General features: G+C 42.7%; 1 protein-coding gene across 1 annotated transcript in view; it reads right to left on the bottom strand.

Annotated features, from left to right (window-relative positions):
* The window catches only part of tmem87b (transmembrane protein 87B), a 54,804-nt gene that overhangs the window by 13,838 nt on the left and 14,492 nt on the right, over positions 1-26,474 (bottom strand). Inside the window, exons 3-13 of the mRNA XM_055636316.1 lie at positions 23,211-23,302; positions 21,118-21,258; positions 20,979-21,032; positions 17,080-17,145; positions 16,560-16,601; positions 15,229-15,325; positions 11,237-11,298; positions 9,856-10,039; positions 7,359-7,458; positions 4,649-4,742; positions 903-973 (exon numbers count right to left, since the gene is read on the bottom strand). Coding sequence (XP_055492291.1) covers positions 903-973; positions 4,649-4,742; positions 7,359-7,458; positions 9,856-10,039; positions 11,237-11,298; positions 15,229-15,325; positions 16,560-16,601; positions 17,080-17,145; positions 20,979-21,032; positions 21,118-21,258; positions 23,211-23,302 — 1,003 coding nt within the window. The remainder of the gene's footprint in view (positions 1-902; positions 974-4,648; positions 4,743-7,358; positions 7,459-9,855; positions 10,040-11,236; positions 11,299-15,228; positions 15,326-16,559; positions 16,602-17,079; positions 17,146-20,978; positions 21,033-21,117; positions 21,259-23,210; positions 23,303-26,474) is intronic.

The raw sequence follows: 26,474 nt of genomic DNA, 5'->3' as shown, positions 1-26,474 counted from the left end.
GAGGCCACAGAAGCTATTGAGTAGTGGGAGGCATCAACATCAAGCTCAATGTAACCATCACTCATTCCCACTCTAATCCCAATCTTTGACCATCTTCACTTTTCCAATGAAGCCCAACGCAGGCATGAGGAACAAAACCTCAACTTCCTTTGCGGTGTTTGGGATTCAATAATGCCACAACCAATCTTTTATCCTTGTTCTAACATAATGTTATCTACCCAAAACATTACTTCAGTTTTTCTCTCTCTCTCTATTAATGCAAACTGGTCTATATGCCAAATCAGCAGAGCAGGTTACGTTATAGAGAAAAGTACCAATTGATAACAGCGAAGAGAGAAAACTGGAATCAAAGTAGCAGTTTAAGATAGTGGTTGTTTAGCTTAGTTTAGAGATACAGCGTAGAAACAGGCCCTTCGGCCCACGCCGACCAGTGATCTCCGTACATTAACACTATCCTACACACCCTAGGGCCAATTTTTACATTTACCAATCCAATTTACCAACAAACCTGTATATCTTTGGAGTGTGGGAGGAAACCGAAGATCTCGGAGAAAACCCACGCAGGTCACGGGGAGAACGTACAAACTCCGTACAGACAGAACCCGTAGTCAGGATCGAACCTGGGTCTCCGCCGCTGCAAGCACTGTAAGGCAGCAACTCTACCGCTGCACCATCGTGCCACCCTAAACGAGCATAAACTACAGATTAAGTCTGGGAATTTTTCACAAATAATGAATCAAATAGTCTTTGTGCTGCCTGGGAACTGTAAACTCATCAGGCGTGAAGACGTCTATTTTATTGTTGGTGAGTAAGGGAGTTCAGTCTATGATCTCTTACACAGGAACAGTTCAGATGAAGATTGGCATATTTTGAGGGAACATCGGGTACTTGAAAAGGATATGAACCACACAAAAAAGGAATCGATCACTGCTAAAAATATTTCAGCCACCAAAACGGGAACGCTTCTCCGATCCTGCAGTGTTAGAGAAAGGAAATATTAGATTATCTGAGAATTGGTTTCACAGTGACAATCTATATATTACTAAAACTCTGTTCTTGACCGGTTTTGGCGATCTGTGCTGCGATTTCCGAGAGAACGCCGCTACCTACGGCCGTCATTTTTGGCCACCTCGCTCAGAGCCCCCCTCCGCCGTATGCGTGCCGAGGATTTTTCCCATCGATGAAATATGACAGAGATATTAATGATTTTACAAAATTCCCCATTCTCTCTGCTGCCCCCGCTGGCGGCAGGGGGGAGGGACTATAAAACCAGGAAGTGGTGTGCCTCAATCAGTCTCTGCAAGTGGTGTGCCCCAATCAGTCTCTACAAGATGGAGGTCTGAGCTCTGAATGACTGAACAAATGTCTACACAGCTGTGAGTAAGTACCCTTAATTTGGTTTGAAAATGAAAATATGGTTATGGTTAGTTTGAAGGAAAAAAGCACTGCCTGCAAATGGTTGTTTGAGTTGAAGTAACCCCCCTCTCTTCTCCCCCCCCCCCCCCCCCCCCCCCCCCCTCTCCCCCCCCCTCCCTCCCCTCTCCCCCTCTCCTCTACCCCCTCCTCCTTCATTGGATGTCTGAGTTCAAAGGCACTCTCTATCTCCCCCCCCCCCCCTCCTCTCTCTCCTCCTCCCTCCTCCCCCCCCTTTTCTCCTCCCCCCCCCCCCCTTCTCCTCTCCCCCCCCCCCCTCCCCCCCCCCCTCCTCCTCTACCCCCCTCTCCTCTCTCCCTCTCCTCTCTTCAGTGGATGTGGTGTGCATGGACTTTAGTAAGGCATTTGACAAGGTCCCGAATGGTTGATTGATCCAAAGGAGCAAATTAAGCTGGAGTAACTCAGGGGGGTAATATTAAGGGGGATAATTAGCGCGAGTGTGGTGGGGGTGGGGGGGGGGGGGGGGATAGTTGGGGTGTGTGACGCAGCATGCTGCCCCCCCCCCCCCACACAACCGCACGTTGGGGGAACAGACCCAACGGGTCTGCACTTGTCTAGTAAATTATATAATTAGAGTCATTCTGAGTGTAAAGGAAGATTTTAAATTAGAAAATAGAGAATAGTGAATTACATTTCAAATAATACATGGAAATTAAACTGTGCCCCTTAATACGAAATCAGCAAGCAGCCAATAACTATCAAATAGAAACAAGGGTCTACAGACGAGATGTGTAGGGAGGAACTGCAAATGCTAGTTTAAACCGAAGATAGACTGCAAAATGCTGCAGTAACCTGCAGTTGCAGTTGTATAGGGCTCTGGTGAGGCCACATCTGGAGTATTGTGTACAGTTTTGGTCTCCTAATTTGAGGAAGGACATCCTTGTGATTGAGGCAGTGCCGCGTGGGTTCACGAGATTGATCCCTGGGATGGCGGGACTGTCATATGAGGAAAGATTGAAAAGACTAGGTTTGTATTCACTGGAGTTTAGAAGGAAGAATGTATCTTATAGAAACATATAAAATCATAAAAGGACTGGACAAGCTAGATGCAGGAAAAATGAGAAAAATGAGTCCAGAACCAGGGGCCACAGTCTTAGAATAAAGGGGAGGTAATTTAAGACTGAGGTGAGAAAAAATGTTTTCACCCAGAGTTGGGAATTTGTGGAATTCCCTGCCACAGATGGCAGTGGAGGCCAAGTCACTGGATGGATTTAAGAGAGAGTTAGATAGAGCTCTAGGGGCTAGTGGAGTCAAGGGATATGGGGAGAAGGCAGGCACGGGTTATTCCTAGGGGACGATCAGGCATGATCACAATGAATGGTGGTGTTGGCTCGAAGGGCCGAATGGTAACCCAGCAGAGACAGCATCTCTGGAGGGAAGTAAAGCATTTCTCCAATTATGCTGTCTGACCTGCTGAGTTACTCCAGCTTTTTGAGTCTAACAAGGGTCTACAGATTCTGGTTTACCCAGGGCAAATACAAGATGCTGGAGTACTTCAGCTGGTCATAGAGCATCCTTGGAGAATACAGAAGGCTGTGGAGGCCAAGCTATTGGGGATTTTTAAGGCAGAGATTGACAGATTCTTTTCTTCAGTAGTAAGTGTGTCGAGGGTTATGGGGAGAAGGCAGGAGAATGTGGTTGAGAGGGAAAGATAGATCAGCCATGATTAAATGGCAGAGATGACTCGATGGGCCGAATGACTCAATTCTGCTCCAAAGACATAAACATAATATAGATAGGTGCTGATTTGGTTCAGGACTTTTCTTCAGACTGATTGCATGGGGTTTTTTCCCCCAATAGGCAGATGGTTGGGCAAAGGCCAGAGATTAACCAATAGAGGGGGTGAGACGATAGGAATAGAGAGTTGCGAATTGTGAAGACAGGGGAGTGACAAAGTGCGAATTATTTAGGAACGTCGGTGGAAGTGGAGGGGAGAGATAGCGGGGAGTATTTTGTAGAGGTTACCAGAAGTTGGAGAATTTAATTTTCAATTCAATGGTCAAACCAATAACTATACTTGTATTACAGCTTCTCACTCCTTCCCTCGAAGAGTGGTTCTGATATGGCACATGCAACCCCATAAGCTTGGGTACAGTCCCGATTCTCACAAGCTGGGGTACAGTTCCAATTCTCCAACCTACCTCACGCAGTCATTGCACTTTTCCCTCTGGAACTGGTTAGTTCCAATGCTCAGACCTGTATCTTTCTCTTTGCTCTATGCCTTTTGTACATACGTGTCGCGCTTGATAGCATTAGTCTGTATATTATCATCTGATTTGATTGGATAGCACATTAAGTAAGGCTTTTCACTGTACCTCAGTACACATGACAATAATAAACTTAAACAAGACATGTGAAATTCTGGTCACAAGTACCACATATATCAACAAATATAATGATATGAAAATATCAAAACGAAGTCTGAAGTCACTTCCATATTTACAAATAATCCTAAATTTCCAAGTGTTAAAATGACCTCAGCTTTCACATTTGTTAGCCATTGTACACGAGTCATGACATGAACATTAATATCATGCTTAAATTTAGATTTTACTCATTTGAATGTATATCTTCTCAAATTATTTCAATCGATCTATTCTATTCTAATAAAACACCTTTTACTACCTCCCCGAGGTAATTTTCAAAGCTGAAAAAGTATATTCTACAAATCCTTTCCTATTTACGTTCTGTTGCTTTGGTAAATACAAAATGCAGGAGTAACTCAGCGGGACAGGCAGCATCTCTGGAGAGAAGGAATGGGTGATGTTTCGGGTCAAGACCCTTCAGAAGGGCCATTCCTTCTCTCCAGAGATGCAGCCTGTACCGCTGAGTTACTCCAGCATTTTGTGTCTACTTTCCATTTAACCCACATCTGCAGTTCTTTCCTGCACATTCCATTGCTTCGGATCAGTTTTGCTGGTTCTTTTCCAAGTTTCAGAATCTATTAAAGAGTCTTTTGTTGTCACGAGGATTGCAAAATGGATTAAATAGGTGGCGTGATCAAACTGCTTGGCGCTTTGTCTGACATGGAGTTTGCTGACCTAATTACTTTGCTCGGCATTCCTCTTAGCTTCTTCGTGAACAAGATATCCTTAACTCAGGTAAACAAGAAAATTGTCCTTTCTGAAAGAGTGTGCGAATCAAACATTTCTGACAACACTTCATTTTTGCGGAATTTTTCAGTGCAAGGTTCGGGAGTTAGGTTTCACTTTACCCCTGTAATTCTCAAGACTCCTTCGACGGCTGCAAAAACAAGGTAGAGGGCTCCCAGTCCGATCACCCTATGCATGACTGTGCCCAATCGAGGCCTGTACACAAGCAGAAAAAGGATATGTATTTCAAACACACATTTACTGATAACTATTAACCTGCCTAGAGAGCAGATGACAGAAGCAGTGAGCCAATTTTCTCTCTGAGCCCGCTCTATCTTTTAGAGTTACAGCGCGGAAACAGGCTGTTTGGCCCCACTGAGTCCGCACCAACCAGCGATCACCCCGTACACTTGCACTATCCTTCATACTAAGGACAATGTACAATTTTTTACCGAAGCCAATTAACCTACAAACCTGTGCGTCTTTGGGGTGTGGGAGGAAACCGGAGCAGCCAGAGAGAACCCACGTAATCACAGGGACTCCATACAGACAGCACCCATAGTCAGGATCAAACCTAGGTCTCTGGCGCTGTGTGACAGCAACTTTACCGCTGTGCCATCGTGTCGCCCTATCATGCAATAATTTTATGGCTACTTTACTGCACCAACCCCATTCCATTATTGTCTAAAAATCTATCAACCTCTGTAGCAGTGCTGGTCATCAACACTCTGGTTTTGGTTGAAACTGAACTTCAACTACACTGGTGTAAATATACCATTTCCAAAGGCTTCTTCCACCACCGGTGGACTGGTTCAGTGTTTCTGCAACAGAAGTATGAACTGAAACTAGGGGCGATGCACTGGTGTAGCTGGCAGAGTGGCTGCCTCGGCACCAGAGACAAGGGTTCTACCCTGACCGAGGATCAACCCTAAAATAGGGGCTGACTGTGTGCAATTTCCACATTCTCCCTGTGAATATCCTTTCTAATTTGAGGAAGGACATTCTTGCTATTGAGGGAGTACAGAGTTGGATCACCAGGTTAATTCCCTGGAAGGCGGGACTGTCATATGATGAAAGAATGGAGCGACTGGGCTTGTATTCACTGGCATTTAGAAGGATGAGAGGGAATCTTATAGAAACACATCAAATTATTAAGGGATTGGACACGCTAGATGCAGGAAACATGTTCCCGATGTTGGGGGAATCCAGAACCAGGGGCCACAGTTTAAGAATAAAGGGCAGGCCATTTTGTACTGAGATAAGGAAAAAGTCCGTACAGACAGCACCCTTGTCAGGATCAAACGCCAGTCTCTGGGGAATGTGAGGCAGCAACTCTACTGCTGTACCACCGTGCCACCCCCAGAATTAGAGTGAAAGGAAAATGGAGGGAAAGTGTTTTCACCCAAGTATGGGTGTGGGCCTGAAGCAGAAATCTCACCACATATAAAATTCAGAAGATGAGGATGAGGGGTGTTGTTATAGAGGTATACAAGAACATGAGGGGAATAGGTTAGGTAAATGCACATCGGATCGTTTGCCCAGGGTAGGGGAATCGAGAACCAGAGGACATAGGCTGAAGGGGGGGGGGGGGAATATTTAACAGGAAACCGAGGGGAAACTTTTTTTTTTTTTTTTAAACAAAGAGTGTTGGGTATATGAAAGGAGCTGACGGGGGAGTTAGTCGAGGCAGGTTATTATCAGAGCATTTAAGAGATATTTGCAAAAGTATATGGGCAGGATAGGTTTAGAAGGATATGGGCCAAAGGTAGGCAGGTGGGACCGGTGTGGATGGGGCAATTTGGTCGGTGTGGGAAAGTTGGGCCGAAGGGCCTGTTTCTACATTGTATCACTCAGACTCACTGAGCACTGAACGTTTCAGAATCTAATCAACACACCAAATGCGAGGAGCAAAATCTGAAGAGGGGCGGTCACGGTGGCGCAGCGGTAGAGTTGCTGCCTTACAACGAATGCAGCGCCGGAGACCCGGGTTCAATCCCAACTACGGGTGCTGTCTGTACGGAGTTTGTACGTTCTCCCCGTGGCCTGCGTGGGTTTTCTCCAAGATCTTCGGTTTCCTCCCACACTCCATAGACATACAGGTTTGTAGGTTAATTGGCTTGGTAAATGTAAAAAATGTCCCAAATGGGTATAGGATAGTTTAATGTGCGGGGATCGCTGGTCGGCACGGATTTGGTGGGCCGAAGGGCCTGTTTCTGCGCTGTATCTCTAAACTAAATTGTATTTTATGAGTTGCAATATCGAGAGCCTGAGGTTTGTTTTTGCATAGCTCTCAAGACTCAGTGAACTGAACAGGTTCAGTGGAGTAGTTGTTTGCATGAACCCTCCGTTGAAGGCAGCTTCTTTGCAACAAGATCAAAGCTACTAGGCAGAGAAACACGGTCTTAACAGTGGTCACAAAATCTGTGAAGATTTTTAAATCAAGTTCTCTGTACAGATTAAAATAATGAAAATAAAGAAAACACACATGAAATCCAGTAATAAACAGACTCGTCAAAAAAAGAATGCAGAGGGCCGTTGAGAATGAAGGGGCCGTTGAGAAGGAAGGGGGAAACCCAGCATGGGCTTGCCTGGTTCAGCACTGCGAGAAGATAAGACCGTTTGATTAACCTTTTACTCATTTCGTCAGTGGCAGAAATGTAGCTACTCTTTATATAGTGCCTGCTGAGTGATTTTACCAGATTGTATGCAAAACCTACGTATGTAAATGTAGCTAGGTACATGTGACAATAAAGTATCATTGAAGAATAGCAAGGAAAACCATTGCTGTAGATCAGCCGTGATGTGACTGAAGGGCTTTGAGGAGATACTCACTTAACTATTCCATATCCCAAGCTTACAATGATCACAAGGAGGCGAGCCAATGTTCTTTTCACTGCAGAAATTACCTCTGCAAAGACCAGGAGACCTTGCACTGCAAGGGGTAAAAAAAAAAAAAAAAAAAAATTTAAATAGTCACTAGGAATTTCTATAACTTTCCATGAAGAATTTCAGAGGACAACATTTTTTAAAGTAGTTTAGTTTAGGTAAACAGGCCCTTCGGCCCACCGAGTCCTCACTGATCAGTGACCCCCGCACATTAACACTAGAATTACACAGATTCACCACCCTCTCACAAAATAAATTCCTCCTCATCTCCTTCCTAAAGGAATGTCCTTTAATTCTGAGGCTATGATCTCTAGACCTAGACTCTCCCACTAGTTTAGTTCAGAGTTTAGAGATACAATGCAGAAACAGGCCTTTCGGCCCACCAAGTCCACACCGACCAGCGATCCCCACACATTAACACTATCCTGCACACACTAGGGATAATTTACAATTATACCGAGCCAATTAACCTGCAAACCTGTACGTTTTTGGAGTGTGGGAGGAAACCGAAGATCTCGGAGAAAACCCACACAGGTCACGGGGAGAACGTACAAACTCCGTACAAACTGCACCTGTAGTCGGCCACCATGAATGGTCTCTACCTATGCGCCACCGTGCCGCCCTTTACTCTGGAAAATGGTTTTACTCTTGTGAAATAGAGGCTTTAATGCCATAAACATAACATTACACCAATGATGTAGAGACAGAGCAACTGGAGTTAGGTTCATTGTAACAAACAAGAGGAAATAAACATAAGGAAGAGAAATACTTGCATACTAATGGCACAGCATAGCAAGACACTGTTAACTTAAATTAGTTAACGTTACTTTACGACCCCAAAATTCTTCAAAAAGAAGAATCTGAGGAAGGATGTGCTGGCGCTTGGAGAGGGCCCAGAAGAGGTTTATGAAAATGATTCCAGGAATGATTGGGTGAACGGATGATGAACATTTGACTGCACTGGGCCTGTACTTACTGGAGTTTAGAAGTATGAGGGGGGGGGAGGGGGGGGGAACCTCACTGAAATTTACTGAATAGTGAAAGGCCTGGATAGAGTGGATGTGGAGTGGATATTTCCACTGGTGGGAGAGTCTAAGACAAGATCAGAATAAAAGGATATACCTTCAGAAAGGAGATGAACTTATAAAACTAATTTCAATTTCAATGAAAAGAGCAAAGAATGAACAAAGGTTCATTCTTTTTTTTAGTTAAAATATTAAATACTTTTAATCTGATTAAAAGTATTTGTTGAGCAACATGCTCATGTTCTGAGAATGACGTTGTGGAGGCCAAGCTATTGTGTATTTTTAAAGCGGCGATCGATAGATTCTTGATTATCAAGGGTGTCAGGGGTTATGGGGACAAGGCAGGAGAATGGGGTTGAGGGAGAGATAGATCAGCCATGATTGAAATAGCAGAGTAGACTTGATGGGCTGAATATCCTAATTCTGCTCCTATTAGTTATGAATATAACCATATAACAATTACAGCACGGAAACAGGCCATCTCGACCCTTCTAGTCCGTGCCGAACACATAATCTCCCCTAGTCCCATATACCTGCGCTCAGACCATAACCTTCCATTCCCTTCCTGTCCATATAACTATCCAATTTATTTTTAAATGATAAAAACGAACCTGCCTCCACCACCTTCACTGGAAGAATTCCACACAGCCACCACTCTCTGAGTAAAGAAGTTCCCCCTCATGTTACCCCTAAACTTCAGTCCTTAATTCTCAAGTCATGTCCCCTTGTTGAATCTTCCCTACTCTCAGTGGGAAAAGCTTTTCCACGTCAACTCTGTCTATCCCTCTCATCATTTTAAAAACCTCTATCAAGTCCCCCCTTAACCTTCTGCGCTCCAATGACCTAATAGCAAAAGACATCTACGCTATCTGAACATGGAAAGGCAAGGAATTTCTCATCAATGCAAGACGTGAATGAAACTGAACAACAGATAGTCGGATGTCGGTTTCATGACAAAATGAAGATATCAACAACATATTTAATGAAATCACTCGAAATCTGGCATATATGCATTCACAATTGAAGATGTGGGATAAAGATGTTGGAGTCAAGAGTTGAAAAGTTCTGGAAAATCAGAAATTATTGTTGGGATTTCATTAACTTGTTGAATTCACCTTAGAAGAAACATTCAGTATAATTATAAATCTTGTCACTTAAATGTGTCCAGTGATGAAAAAAAAAAATCAAGGCTTGGCCAATATAATTTTTTAAGTACAATATTTAAGTCCAACAAAGATGCACTTTGGCCTGCATCAGAACCCGATTAACACAATAGGGTTACACATTAAAAGATGATTCAAAATGGACCACCATTTTATTTCTCTCACACTTTAAATTTGCTAACAACTTCAGTCTAACATTTTACATGTTATCCAATTTCACTTTCATTTATTAGGCAGATCAAGTAGTAAACATACCAGATATTCCACGAGTATTTGTGTTTTGATATTCTGCATAGAACACAGCTTTTTCCAGCATGCCAAGAAAAATAACTCCAGCGATCCAGAACTGGATTCTCAACAAATCTTTCCAATAACATGCAGACCAGATGAGCCACAATATTCCGTAAAGTATATATATGATGCACATTATCATATAAAACTATGGGGAGAAAAATATACAGCTACAATTAAAATCAGAAAATACAATCAGCACACAATATAACATTTATCAAAGACATGATATGAAATCTATAACAAATATGGGGCAAGAGCTTAGTAACTGATTGCTGGAGCTATTCATTGTGCTGTTAGGAATGCTGGAAGATGAGATTTGCCATTCTACTCCAGCAAAGGTAAATCTATTGAATTTGCAAGCAATGGAGTTGGATTTATCAGGGATGAAGTGGCACTTGGTAAGGTGGAAGAAATCAGGCAATGTCTACCACAGCTGCTGGAAAGACTTTGAGCACACTTCAGCAGCCAACATCAAAGACTCCAACCACTCCAGTCATTCCTCCTTCTACCTGCTCCCTTCAGGCAGAAGATGCATGCACCATCGGACTCAGGAAGAGATTCTTCCCCTCTGTATTCAGACTTCTGAACGATCGTTCCAAAATGGCCAATTTACCTCAACCCCATTGTGTACATTGGACATTGCCTCTGGAACTGTGGTACTACAAGGCTGAGAATTACATTTTGTGCATCTTTCCCTTGGTCTACCTATTGTACTCGAGTTTAGCTTGATTGTATTTACGTATACTGTTATCTGATTTGATGGCAATGTTGAGTGCACGTGACTATAATAAATCTATACCTAAAGGAGTGGACAGATCTGGCATTCAGTTAACAGGCTGAAATTGTCAAAGATTAACGGAGAACCCAATGTATATTTGGGAAGCTTGGAGGTTGATGCTTTTGGAAATGACTTTAGATAGCGTATTTGTCCTTAATCAAAATGACAGGCAGCGATAGACACAAAATGCTGGAGTAACTCAGTGGGACAGGCAGCATTGTTGAAGAAAAGGAATGGGTGACGTTTTGGGTCGAGACCCTTCTTCAGGCTGATCTGGCAGAAATATACATATACTTTTTGACATTTATTTTGGTTGTTGGACTTATCATAACGTACAAAATTATACTCAGCAGACTAAACTAAAATCCACGCCAATTGTTTATTTACACAAGAGACTTGTCCATCTATGAAATACAATCTTTACCAGAAATTTAAATGGTAGTTTGTCATGACATTAATGCCAGGTACATAATGCGATGAACCACAAATTAGAATAGTGTGATTTTTCATCAATAAAGAACCTATAGGTCAACTGTACATGCAGAACAAATAATTCTTACTTACAATCATCAATGGAAATTCAGTTGCCGAGATGAATCCGTGGGATCCTTGCATCAACACCAGCACTGCAGAAGATACCTCGATTGATTATGAAACTCTGAATACGCAAGATTATTTGAAACTAATCAAGCAGACAATTTCAGCCACGGTAACTTAAAATTAGCGGTGAAGGTAACATTTCAGCCAGAGCCACTGCTAGGCAGCAATTTCACCCCCAATCAGTATGCCGTCCTGTCTTCTCCCCATATCCCCTGACTCCGCTATCTTTAAGAGCCCTATCAAGCTCTCTCTTGAAAGCATCCAGAGAACCCGCCTCCACCGCCCCGAGGCAGAGAATTCCACAGACTCCGTTCTAAATGGCTTACTCCTTATTCTTAAACTGGCCCCTGGTTCTGGACTGCCCCAACATCAGGAACATGTTTCCTGCCTCTAACGTGTCAAAGTCAAAGTAAACTTTATTATCAATTCAAATAGTAGTTACAACAAGTAGTTACACAGAGGATTGAAATTGCGTTTCCCCATACTCCAAATGTGCAAAGTAATATTTATAACACAGACAGACTATATACCAGTAAAGATAGACAATGGACATATACATTATATAAAAGGGTCCAAACCCTTAACAATCTTATACGTTTCAATGAGATACCCTCTCATCCTTCTAAACTGTACAAGCCCAGCTGCTCCATTCTCTCAGCATATGACAGTCCCGCCATCCCGGGAATTAACCTTGTAAACCTACGCTGCACTCCCTCAATATCAAGAATGCCCTTCCTCAAATTAGGGGACCAAAAGTGCACACAATACTCCAGGTCCAACACTTCAATCTCTGGTCTCCTACGCGTTAAACTTTGTTCAAAATCTTAGCTTGAGGCATAGCACCTCTCCATGCAGCAAAGCACATCACAACAGGTCCCGACACAAAACATTGCCTATCCATGTCCTCCAGAGATGCTGCCTGACCCGCTGCATTCCTCCAACACTTTCTGATCAACAGAATCCAGCATCAGCAGTTTTTTGTCTCACCATTTTATAATCTACTGGACTCTTGTTGAATTCAAATAACCTCAGATGGTCAGTAATTTTCATGTAATTTCATCCAATTTACCTTCTCTGGTTCATATGGTCATAAGTGATAGGAGCAGAATTAGGCGATTCGGCCCATCAAGTCTGCTCCGCCATTCAATCATGGCTGATCTATCTCCCCCATTCTCCTGCCTTCTCCCCATAACCCGACACCTGTACTAATCAAGACTATCTTTCTCTGCCTTAAAAATATCCATTGACTTGGCCTCCACAGACATCTGTGGCAAAGAATTGCACAGATTCACCACTCTCTGACAAAATATATTCCTCCTTATCTCCTTCCGAAAGGAACGTCCTTTAATTCTGAGGCTATGATCTCTAGACCTAGACTCTCCCACTAGTTTATATACTGTTTTGCGATAGTGCGGAAACTGGCCCTTCGGCCCACCGAATCCGCACCGACCAGCGATCCCTGCACACTAATACTATCTGACACACACGAGGGACATTTTACATTTATACCAAGCCAATTAAGCTACAAATTTGTACGTGTGGGAGGAAACCAAAGATCTTGGAGAAAACCCACGCGGTCACGGGGAGAACGTACAAATTGTACAGACAATACCCGTAGTCAGGATCAAACCCGGGTCTCTGGTGCTGCAAGCACTGTAAGGCAGCAACTCTACCGCATCCTCTCCACATCCACTCGATCCAAGCCTTTCCCCATTCATCCCCATTTGATTGGTACCCCACTAGTGATCCTAAAGGCACAGAGGCCGAGCCTATGCCATCTACAGAATGAAATGCAGCAACTTTCAAGCTCACACCAAATGAACCTCCGAAGCCCATGAGCACTACTTCTGAGGATAAGGGCTTTGAACTCATGAGCTTGGGAGCCCATCTTCTGCAGGTTCCTCACCAAGCCACACACCATCCTAACTTCACATTACATTTCTCTTTCTTCACCGTTGCCCGATCTAAATCCTGGAACAGCAATGTGGGAGCACGTTCACCAAAGAGACTCGAGCAGTTCAAGGAGGAAGCTCGTCATCAACTTCTTAAAGGTAATTAGAAATGGGCAATAACTGCTAGCTTTACCAGTGATGCCCAATTGCACATCCCTAACCTAGCTTTTGTTTCTCAATAGCTTTTGCCAAAGAGAACATAGAGGTACAAGGCAATTCAACCCTTTGGACTATAGAGATGCAGCGCAGAATCAGGTCCTTTGACCCGGGTCCCTGGCACTGTTCGGTAACAACTGCGCCACCATGCTGCCCTTGTGTGAACTCGCCATATAATAAGACCATGTCTACTCTTCTCCCTCAGTGGCACTTGCGCGCAAAGTCTCCCAACCCCTTGTATCAGCAAATCTACTTCTCTGCGACTTGAATATACTCATCGACTGAGCCGCCAACAACTATCATGGGTAGAAGATTCAAAAGGTTCACCACCCACATGGTGAAGAAATTCCACCTCTCTATGCTACTGGCCCTGTCCTCATTTCAATTCTACGACCTCTGGTTCTGATAACTCCAGCCAAGGGAAACATTAGGGTTGTTAAGTCCCTCATGGGCCTGTCCCACTTGGGCTATTTTTTAGGCGACTACAGGTGACTAGGCTGTTGCCACATGGTCGCCGGGGTGTCACCTGTATGGTCGTGAGTCGTCTTCTCAGTCGCCCAAAGAGTCGTAGCGTCTTTCTGGTCACCGCTGGATTTTCAACATGTTGAGACATTTTCTGAGACAGTGGGTTTGACGCCAATGAGCGTAGCTCGACTTCTCCTGACGTAGGTGGTGTCATAGTTAACGTAGGCTGGTGCCGACTTCATTTTTTAAAATTATTGTTAAAGTAACGATTCTATTTCAAATTTTATGTCCAGCAACCGTTTTTTCAGCGACCTGCTACAACTATGACAGTCGCCGGCAGTTGCCTAAGTGGGACAGGCCCATTAATAATTAATGATATCACCTCTCGTCCTTCCAAACTAGAAATATAGGCTCTCCAGTTCAAGAATGAATTTGGCCAACCTTCTCAGTACTCCTTCCATCGTAATTATCTCCTCCTTCAGGTAGAGAACAATCCCACTGCCATTTTAAAACCTTTCCTTTCTGCTTTCTATGCAGCCACCTCGCCCACAAAGATTTAAAACTTGTTTTGTCACGAACTTTTGATTAAAAAGTCATTGACCAGATACATCAATTTAGTTTCACTCTGCAAATGTAAACTTTTTTTTTCTTAAATTTTCTTTGACTGATTTCATATTAAATGAACCTAGTCTTCAGCTTGGAGTTTCTTTTTATTTGATGCACTATTTATTTCAATCCTTCAACCAGATTGGTATGGTCAACCTTCAAACCAGATTGGTATATGTGGCTTGTCATGCTCATTTTGTTCCCAAATGCCTGGATTTCATCAGTTCATAGAGTCAGCAACATTTAAGAAATACTTAGACAGGTACATGGATAGGATAGGTTTAAAGAGATATGGGCCAAATGCAGACAGGTGGGACTAGTATAGCTGGGACATGTTGGCTGAATAGGGCAAGATGGGCCGAAGAGTCTCTTTCCACGCTGTACGACTACGACATGGAAAACATATCCATGTATGCAACAAATATCATTAACCCAGCCAGACGGTAATTTGGGTGAATAGTTTTATGCATTGGAAATATACAAATATCAGCGGATTTAACCATTCAAAATAAAACCACGGGAATCCAAACTTTTAAATTAATTTTGTTTGACAGCACTGGAAACAAAAGCACAAATTTAAGAGCATCTTTTATATTCTTGAAAATTCCCCAGCAGAGTTAGTGCAGAAAACAGAATCTAGAATGGGTTTTTAAAGGGTGAAGAACACATTTTAAAATAAAAATCTAACGTGGTTCTGGGGATTTAATTAAATGACATGCACTGCATATCCAAAGTCATGATGCATTTAATAAAGCTCTTGTATAGTTTGGAATTCACCTGTTAGATTCCAGTTGCTTTTAATTATTTCGACAGGTTTGATGGAAACGATAAATAGATATGGGCCATCTCTCCAGGTTTGTGCCACAACATCATACTGAAGAACAAAAAACAAACTTGGTTATCAGCTAGCAGAACAAGTTTGCTTACTGAACATTTCCATTTAGAATTTGGAACATGTTCACCCCACCCTGAGATCAGCAGCTCACTAATCCTTGCCAGGCCAATGATCAGCAGTTTGCTGTAAGAAAATTCATGGGATCCACTTCAAATTGTTATCTAAATATATATCATGGAACAGTATACCTGGACATTGTCTTAAAGGACATCAGACCCAGTTGCAAGACTCCAAATTAATAACCTCAAAATTCACCAATAATTCTGGGTGTGCGTGCGTGTGCCAGCACGTGTGCATGCATGTGTGGTGTCTGCCTGTGTGTGCAAGCGCAAATAAACACATATCTACACACACACACACACGCGACATTAGAAAATGTTACATAAGAGTAAACTGTAAATACCCAGTGCTCCACACTTTCATGAGTTTTGAGGAGAAAACGGAATTAACAATGTAATGCAATTACATTTGGGACGGCCCTCTAAAGTAAAGTGAGACGGGGAAGGTTTAAAGGAGACGTGGTAAGCAAGCTTTAGTTTGACACGAAGAGCGGAGGTGGCTGGAATGTGCTGCCAGAAAGGGTGGTAGCAGCAGACACAATAGTGCCATTTAAGAGGCATTTGTAATCAAGTCAAGTCAAGAGAGTTTATTGTCATGTGTCCCAGATAGGACAATGACATTCTTGCTTGCTGCAGCACAACAGGATATTGTAGGCATCAATACAGAACAGTTCAGTGTGACCATATACCATAGTATATATACAGACATAAATAAACAGATAAAGTGCAATTGGCCGTTATAGTTCAGAGTTTGTTTGAAGTTGTGTTTAACAGTCTGATGGCTGTGGGGAAGTAGCTGTTCCTGAACCTGGATGGACCAGGTTTCAGGCATATAAACATGCAGGTATGGAGGAATATGGATCATTTGCACACAGATGGAATTAGTTTAATTTGGCGTCGAGCACGGCACAGATGCAGAGGGCCAATGGTCCTGTTCCTGTGCTGCATTGTTCTCTGCCCCAAATTTCAGTACAATTACTTTTCAAGGTTGATTAAGGACTTCCATTATTTCAGCGGTTCCTGCTTTCATTTCAGATATCTTGCTTTTTTGGGATTTTGTGATTGAAAGCTCTGAACTTTGTTCATCCACTGTTAGAAGGATTCAGAATACGTTTAAAAGACTAATGCAGTAAAATTCACTTGTAGTTTTGTACCTTTTTTGTTGTAACATCTCTTTTCCATAAGGAACGAACAGCCTAGAGAAAATAAGATTATATTTTTGCTTAGAACAGATGGCTTCAACTATTTTGAATTGATTAGTTGAGATACAATCATGCACGTTTAGTATAATAATTACAATGTTATTATAATTTTAGTTTAGTTTAGAGATACAGTGCGGAAACAGTCCACCGAATCCGCACTGACCAGCGATCCCCGTACATTAATAATATCTTACACACACCAGGGACAATTTACATTTATACCAAGCTAATTAACCTACAAACCTGTACGTCTTTGGAGTGTGGGAGGAAACCGAATATCTCGGAGAAAACCCACGCAGGTCACGGGAAGAACGTACAAACTCCGTACAGACAGCGCCCGTAGTCGAGATCGAACCCGGGTCTCGGGCGCTGCGCCACCATGCCGCCCAAATTATAAGAAAGCAAATTTTAACGCATTAAAGTCGGGAGACAATGTTCAATAACCATATGACAGTGAAAAATATTGCAATACCTTAGCATCTCCCGACAAATGAAAAGTCTTTGTGGTCTTGACCAGAGTAGTGCTTTCTTCGACATTCTTGAAAGGAAATACTGAAGTTACGCTCAGGTTTAGCTTGAAGATAGCTCACATACAAGCTGATGCACAACCCACATTCCACCTAGTATCTAGATATTATTTTTCAAAACTACAGCAGTAGCAACAAAATCAAAACAAAATAATTTTTTTTATCTGTCATGGAGTAAATGGTAGGTAGACACAAAAGGCTGGAGTAACGCAGCGGGTGAGGTAGCATCTCCGGAGAGAAGGAATGGGTGACATTTCGGGTCGAGACCCTGCTTCAGACTGATGTCAGGGGAGGGGGCGGGACAAAGATAGAATGTAGTCGGAGACAGTAAGACTAGTGGGAGAACTGGGAAGAGGAAGGGGATGGAGAGAGAATGCAAGGTCTATCTGAAGTTAAAGAAGTCAATGTTCAAAGGGCCTGCTCCCACTTCTATTTATTGTTCTTCTACATCTGTGCAATAAACACAGATCAACTGAAAATAATCAGCTGCCCAGGCAGTTGCTGTAGAGAAAAGAATACTACCTCAGATTCTCCCTTGTCAAAGATAAACTGCAAAGCTTCAAGAAGACAGCAAGGGATAGGGACAGGTAGAATGTTTAAAAATGCTCAGTCCTCATCATGTTATAATAATTCTGTGCTTTAAAGAAGGATCAAACTGAGCTTGTGTAACAGACACTTACTGCAGTCTACTTCAGTTAGATTCTGTTCTCTGTTGTTAAAGGACAAATGCCAATGATAAAACAATTAAAAAAGAGGTCGAAAGGGAAACAAGATATCTGCTTGTCTGCAGTGGGGTGGAATTGAGCTGTGTTTTACTGATCTGTATTTTTCGGAGGTGCGTAATTTATAATTGTTATAAGACCATTCGGAAAAAGGAAAAGTGCCTGCTACAGTAAACAGGTCAAAGGAAAATTCTGTATACAAGGACCAGATGAACCCTTGTTCGTTGAGCAGTCTCCTAGATTGCTCCCAGTGTATTTGATGCTCTGAACGTCTTAATTATCTCGCCCGATCTTTGTGGTGCGTTTTAACATTTTCTTTAACACTTTTTACAGATACTCCCTGACCTACTGAGCATTCGTGGGATTATCAGCTCCTATTTCAGATTTCCAGCATCTGTTGCCTTTTGCTTTCGTAAACATTTCCGAGAAAGTATTTTGGAGCATCATCGGGCAAGCTTCGGTCGAGCTCACATTGCAAACATTTCACTTTGGGAAGATGGTAATAAATGTAACTATTCCCAAGTTAACCCCTTTCTAAATATTGGGGTATTAGTGTCAAAGCAAAATACATATAGACAAAAGACAATAGACAATAGGTGCAGGAGTAGGCCTTCTAGCCAGCACCACCATTCACTGTGATCATGGCTGATCACCCACAATCAGTATCCCGTTCCTGCCTTCTCCCCATATCCCTTCACTCCGCTACCTTTAAGAGTTCTATCTAACTCTTTCTTGAAAGCATCCAGAAAATTGGCCTCCACCGCCCTCTGAGGCAGAGATTTCCACAGATTCACAACTCTCTGGGTGAAAATGTTTTTCCTCATTTCCGTTCTAAATGGCCTACCCCATATTCTTAAACTGTGGCCCCTGATTCTGGACCCCCCCCCCCCCAACATCGGCAACATGTTTCCTGCCTCTTGCGTGTCTAATCCCATAATAATCTTATGTTTCAATAAGATTCCCTCTCACCCTTCTAAATTCCAGAGTATACAAGCCCAGTCGCTTATGACAGTCAACATATGACAGTCCCACCATCCGGGAATTAACCTCGTGAACCTACACTGGACTCCCTCAATAGCAAGAATGTCCATCCTCAAATTAGGGGATCAAAACTGCACACAATACTCCAAGTATGGTCTCACTAGGGCCCTGTACAACTGCAGAAGGACCTCCTTGCTCCGTAACTCAACTCTTCTTGTTATGAAGGCCAACAGGCCATTAGCTTTCCTCATTGCCTGCTGCACATGCAAGCTTACTTTCAGTGACTGATGAACAATGACCCCCATATCTCGTTGTACTTCCCCTTTTCCCAACTTGACACCATTCAGATAATAATCTGCCTTCCTGTTTATCCATACTTATCCACATTAAACTGCATCTGCCATGCATCTGCCCACTCACCCAACCTGTCCAAGTCACCCTGCATTCTCATAGTATCCTCCTCAGTTCACACTGCCACCCAGCTTTGTGTCATCTGTTAATGTTACTTACCTCCTACACCTCCAAATGTGTTCATCTTCAGTTCTTCAGTTTGGGGGAAGGGGGGGACAGGTACATTAAGAACCCTAACGATGTGGTTGCTTTCAAATATTGAGAATATGGAAGTTTGTAACTAGGAAAGTAGATAGTTGTTTAGAGAGAAGCTTATCTTTGATTGGAAACTTTAAACACATATCAGCCATGAGCTCTTTTCATCTGATGTATTCTTGAAATGAATGGAGTCAGATGTGCAGAGGTTAGTGGTACAATCAGCTGCTAAGCTTCTTGCTTGTATTTAGTACATTGCCAACTACGTATGAGAATTTATAGGATCAGAAAGGATAGCAAGCTATTTTGTTGTCATGTATAGGAAGGAACTGCAGATGCTGGTTTACACCAAAGATGGACACAAAGTGCTGGAGTAACTCAGTGGGACAGGCAGCATCTCTGGAGAGAAAGAATGCGTGACGTTTCAGAGATGATGCGTTTCACCGAGTTACTCCAGCATTTTGCGTCCAGCTTTTGGGATCATTTTGTTTTAAGAGCGTTAATTCGTTTTCTGTTTTCATAGCTTTTATCTAATCGCAATTCTGTGAAATTAGTAGGTTTGAAAATAAAGTTGGAAAATTAATTGTCAAGATTAAGGACAAGAAAGGGAGAACCCTAGTACAGTGTAAAGGCACAGTGCTCACTATTTAGCTTGCTCTCAAACATTCAATGGACTTCAGGGCAGATTTCTTGTCATGGTTTGTTATTTGCAAGGAGCTTGGGAACTGGGGAAGCAAATAGGGCTCTCAAACTAAATGGATTGAAGAGTAGTCACACAGTTCATGGTTGGAATCACATACTAGAAACAACATTCAAATTGTGTGAATGAATGACAAGAGAGATTGGAAAAAATATACATACGAAGGAGATCTCAGAAAATATTTAGATGTTTGCATTTAGCTAAAAATGTCTGTTTAACCTACTTCTGACATAACAGTTGAGCGGCTTGCTGTTAACATGGCCGGAAATTTTAAAATGTGATATCTATTTAACTGCGTAGGAAGGATCTACAGATGCTGGTTTACACTGATCTTCAAAATTGCCAACGCATCACCAGTTCCTCGCTCCCCTCCATTGAGTCTGTCCAAAGCAAGCGTTGTCTGCGGAGGGCGCTCAGCATCGCCAAGGACTGCTCTCACCCCAACCATGGACTGTTTACCCTCCTACCATCCGGGAGGCGCTACAGGTTTCTCCGTTGCCGGACCAGCAGGTCCAGGAACAACTTCTTCCCGGCGGCTGTCACTCTACTCAACAACGTACCTCGGTGACTGCCAATCACCCACCCCCCCCCCCCGGACACTCCTCCCACAGGAAAAACACTATGTCTGTATATATGCTAATGTAAATATTTATTCAAATCATATGCTATGTCGCTCTTCCAGGGAGATGCTAAATGCATTTCGTTGTCTCTGTACTGTACACTGACAATGACAATTAAAGTTGAATCTGAATCTGAATCTGATTCCTTCTCTCCAGAGATGCCGCCTGTCCCGCTGAGTTACTCCAGCATTTTGTCTATCTTTATTTAAATCTTGAGATGAAGTGGAAAACAAAGTAGGGAACAATCTGTTGACAAAATAAGCTAAATGTCTTACCTGTTTTGTATCTGGTGTCTGTACTACAACTGATTTTGGAAGACTTTTGCTCATCTAAAAGAGAAGGGTAAAATTCTGACTGAAGGACAAGATACAATTTAAATTAATAAATATTTTTAACAAAATTCAAAATACTCACATTAAATTTCGGGAAGACCTGAGTATTTTCATTACAAACAATATTTTCTGAGGTGTGTTTAATATATTGTCCTTTGCTTAATGGGTGAGGCTCAAAACTATTCGTATTGCCATTGCCAGAAAATTGGGTGTCAAATATTTCCTGATAAAAAGAAAGAATATACATAAGCCTATAGTCCGGTTAGAATTTGAGCACTTTGCATTAAATAGAAAATAGGTGCAGGAGGCCCTTCGAGCCAGCACCGCCATTCGTTGTGATTGTCCCCAATCAATAACCCGTACCTGCCTTCTCCCCAGATCCCTTGATTCCACTAGCCCCTAGAGCTCTATCTAACACAAAATCTCACTGATCTGATGAACCGTATAAAGATCAGGAACAACAATGCCTGGGTCTCTCAAATAAAAAGTTTAGAGATTCAGCGTGGAAATAGGCCCTTCGGCCCACCACATCCACAAGTTCTATCCTACACACTAGGGACAATTTACAGAAGCCAATTAACCTACAAACCTACACAGCTTTGGTATGCGGGAGGAAACAAGAGCCCCCAGAGAAAGCGTGCATGGAGAACGAGCAAACTCCACACAGACTGCACCCAGAGTCAGGATTGAATCCGAGTCTCTGGCAATGAGGCCGCAACTCTGTTTCTGCGCCACCGTGCCACCCTATTTTAATTTTATTTTTAAACTGAGACTTCCACCTTCTGTCAAGGGGAAAAAAGGAGGCACTTGTGTTACTAACACTGATTAAAGGATGAGACAAAGGATGAGATTGAAAGATTCTCGATTAGTACGGGTGTCAGACGTTATGGGGAGAAGGCAGGAGAATGGGGTTGAGAGGGAAAGATAGATCAGCCATGATTGAATGGCTGATAGACTTATTCTGCTTCTAGAATTTTAGGTTTGTATTTTCTTTTAATGGTGTCCATTAATGGTGATGTTTATGGTGAGAAGGGAAAGATATAAAAGGGAGGCAAGAAGCAATTGTTTCCACGCAGAGGACGATGCATAGATGGAACAAACAGCCAGAAGTGGGTACAATTACAAAATTTAAAAGGCACTTGGCAGACTCATGGATATGAACGGTTTGAATGGATATGGACCAGACACAGGGAAGTGCTATTGGCTTGGTAAGCAACGGGTCTGCATGGTAGAGTTGGGCTGAAGGGCCTGTTTTCAAAGGCTATCGAGCTCTATGTTTGAAAGGCTGTGACTGTTTTGTCTGGAACATAGAAAGTTGAAGGGGCGACCTTTATTGTGTTATTCAAATTCAAGAGGGACACAGATCACATAGATGATTGATCAGTCTTCCTCCCAAGATAGGAGAGTCTAAATTAGAGGGCACAGATTTAAAATGAGGTGATACATTTAAAATATATCTGAGGAAGTGGTAGATGCGGGTGCAATTATAATGTTTTAAAGATATTTAGTCAAGTACATGTCTAGGAAACCTTTAGAGGAATGTGGACCAAAAGCAGGCAAAGGGGGTTAGCTCAGCTAGATATATTGGTTGGTGTGGGCGAGTTAGACCAAAGGACCTGTTTCCGTACTGTATAATCATGACTCTATAACTTGTGCAATCAAAAATTATTTAAGACATTTGTATTCAAGTTCAGAGAAGGGCCTTAAAGCATCTTATTTTGAATGGTGAACATTTGAATAACAGTTTTTGCCTTAAATGTACTTTCATAGAGTAATAGTGACAGTGTGGACCTTCCGCCAACTTGCCCATTCCGGCCAACATGTCCCAGCTACACTAGTCCCACAAGCCCACGTTTGGTCCATATCACCTCCAAGCCCGTCCTATCCATGTACTTGTCTAACATTCATCTTTTAATTAATCAATATGGATTATATATATAAATCCCTAACACAAGGCAATTACAAAGGACCCTTCAACCTTTATAACATTTCATTTCCACAAAATGATGAACATACAAATCTTATAATTTTAGTGTAAATTGTTGTTGGCCACAGAAATCAGATATCCCTTTTCTAAATTTGGTATCTGGATTAAAATAGTTATACATGCCGCCGGAGAGTGTACAATAGTTCATAGTGCATTCCAAGTCTACACAAAAAGTATTTTCTACTCACTTCAATATTATTAAATTCATTGTGGCAGGGGTAATATCTGAGGTACCATTCAACAATTAGCAATACTTCTTCAGTACACTTGAATGAAACAACTAAAATTAGAGGAGAATAAATGAGAAAAAGAACATTTTAGAATACTGAAAAGTTAACCAAACAATGCTACAGATACACAGAAATTGGGGAAAAAAAACTCAGGAAATTAGGCATTGACGAAACAACAAAATGATGACTGGTATTAAGATGAATTCTCCAATTTGCTTAGAAAAATGTCCAAAAATGAATGCATGCATTTTGCATGAGCCGAATGATTGTCTAACTTTGTACACAAAGTTTAAAGGGCCTGTCCCACTTTCACAACCTTTTTTTACTCGTGGACATTTTTCATAATGCTAGAAAAAACGCCCCGACCTACTTGATGCCAAGTCAAGCCAAGTCAAGTCAAGTCAAGTTTATTTGTCACATACACATACGAGATGTGCAGTGAAATGAAAGTGGCAATGCTCGCGGACTTTTGTGCAAAAGACAAACAACAAAACAACCAAACAAATTATAAACACAATCATAACACACATATTCTTTTACACGAGTACCTACGACTAGCATCACGGCCTTCTACGACCTACCTACGACCATGCTGCGAGTACGTCAAGGGCAAACTCGGCAGAGGTCGTGAATTAAGTCGTGAAAGTGGGACAGGCTCTTAATGATATGTTAAGTAAAAATCAAGTTTGGAACTCTTAGCCACACAAGACTCAGAATAGCAGTCATTAACAAGGTTACAATACATTATCCAAGTCAAATGCAAATCTACAACTTGGATTTTCTTTTACAGTATCATTCGTAACCTCTCCATCCCTCAATTCTTAGCAAGGTGGAATGTGCCCGTTTTCCACATTTTCCTCAGTTCTGCAGCTCACCAATCCCAAACATTAACCCTGGTTATCTTTCTGCAGACACTGCCTGATCTGCCGCGTGTTTCCATCGTTTCATTTCTTAGTTCAGATTTCGGGCATATGAACTTTTTTCAAATTTTTGGTTTTCTTCATTAACACAAATGCAGGAAAATTAAGTACTGAATACACGGTACGGAGAAAATTTACGAGGGCATTCCCAGGCCTAAAGAGTGTGAGGCTGGGACTCTATTCCTTGGAGAGCAGGAGGATGATGGGAGATCTTATAGAGGTATACAAAATCATGAGAGGAATAGACGCAGTCTCTTGCCCGGAGTAGGGGAATCAAGGATCAGAGAACATAGGTTTAAGGTGAAGGGGAAAAGATTTAAAAGGAATCCGAGGCGTAACTTCTTCACAAAGGGTGGCGGGTGTATGCAACAAGCTGCCAGAGGAGGTAGTCGAGGCTGGGACTATCCCAGCATTTCAGAAGCTGTTAGACAGGTACATGTATAGGACAGGTTTGGAGAGATATGGACCAAACGCGGGCAGGTGGGACTAGTGTAGCTGGGACATTGTTGGGCAGTGTGGGCACGTTGAGCAGAAGGGCCTGTTTCCACAGTGTATCACTCTATGACTAAGCACAATTTTCCCATCGTTTGTATTAAAACATTTATTTTTTAAACTTCCATCGCACTGAAACATCAGTTGCACTGAGTAACATACATCACATTTCAACACAGGCTTTACACATCTGCATCTGAAAAGGCAGAAAAAAGGAGGCAGAGCAGGTCTGACTAGCGAAGATGGACACAAAAAGCTGGAGTAACTCAGCGGGTCAGACGGCATCTCGGGAGAAACGGTAGAGGTGACGTTTCGGGTCGAGACCCTTTTTCAGACCTGAATAGCACTGGGGTAATCAGGTTGAAATGTTCATGAATTTCCAATGAACTGCCATCGTAACAGACGATGCTACGTAAGCTAAAGATGTCACGGCAAGGTTGATTTACAAGTTTATTTCAGAGTTATACCGTTTGAAGTTGTATATGAGATGGGAGATACAATACAATATTTATTACATGTCATTTGAACCTCAGTGAGGCTCAAACGAAACTCTGTTTCCACAGCCATACAAACAAAGACAATTCCTACAAGACATACAATTTCAATTTACACAAACATCCATCACAGTGACTCTCCTCCTCACTGTGATGGAAGGCAAAGTGTTTTTCTCTCCCCTGCACCATTTCTCTCACGGTCGAAGCCCCAGCGGGCGCTGGAATGTCCCGCGGCCATTAAAGCCGCGCTGGGCGATGTACGCCCCGCTCCGGGTCGTTCCAACCCCGCGACACGGGCGGGAGAAGTTGCGTTGCAGGAGCTCCGAAAAGCGGTCTCCACTCGGACCCGCGAGTTCCCGATGTCCCAGTCCACAGGTCTGCACCTGGAGCCTCCGAGCACGGGCCGCAGCAGCGAGCCACCACCGCTCCCCACGCTCCGAGGCCGGCCAGCTCCGCGACTGGAGCCCCCAGATGGAGGCTACGGCAGAGGTAGCAAGTTTGTGGCATTGATAAATATTTTTAGTGGTCCCAGTATATAAATAGATGAAACCAGAGAATTCAGTAAGCCCATGCGGCAGTTGCTGTGAGATGACATGATGCAGTAACCATTTGATTGCACTGCCAGTCCAAGCTACGTTGAACAGGTATTATTAGCTTGCCATGACAGAAGAATTGCAGCTGAACTGAATTCCTACATAAATTATTGAATGATTCATCACCGTTGAAAACATTAGCGACGCAGTGGTGCTGGGTTCCGACGGGAACGGTGATGGACGAACCACACATCTCTGTCCTCCCGTTGCTGCGGATTTCCGCCGCTGGAAGTATAGGATTTTGGTGTGTGCTTTATCATCATTCCTTACAATGCCATGTACACCAGTGACCACAACTTCTACGGAAGTGTGGACGGCCGTTGGCTCGCTAGAAGCTCATCCGCCCTTTGACAGGTCTTGTTTTTGGTCCTGCTGGGGGTCCACAGCCCCCTCATCACCTGGCAAACCAGGTGGGGGAGACGGTTTAGTCGCCGACTATCCGACCATGGAGCAGGTAGCACGGGATTACGTGGTACCCGTAGCGGGGGGTTGGGAGGGGGGGGGGTGGACTCCTACATAAATTATACAAACGATGGAGTATGGATAAAATATTTATTCCAAAAATCCTGTGAAAAAGTTTACCGATTAGTCCCACTGCTCTCCAGCTCTTTGTCCTCAAGTATTCACCTACAGGATAAAGTCATGATGATATTTATAGCCAGAATGCAAACAAACTAGGAGTTAGTTTAAAAATAAAGTGTCACATATTTGTCAGATACGTGG

This window comes from Leucoraja erinacea, chromosome 5 (genome assembly GCF_028641065.1).
Source record: "Leucoraja erinacea ecotype New England chromosome 5, Leri_hhj_1, whole genome shotgun sequence".
Taxonomy (NCBI): domain Eukaryota; kingdom Metazoa; phylum Chordata; class Chondrichthyes; order Rajiformes; family Rajidae; genus Leucoraja; species Leucoraja erinaceus.
Note: the sequence above shows the minus strand (reverse complement) of the source record. Positions and strands in the feature narration are given on the sequence as shown.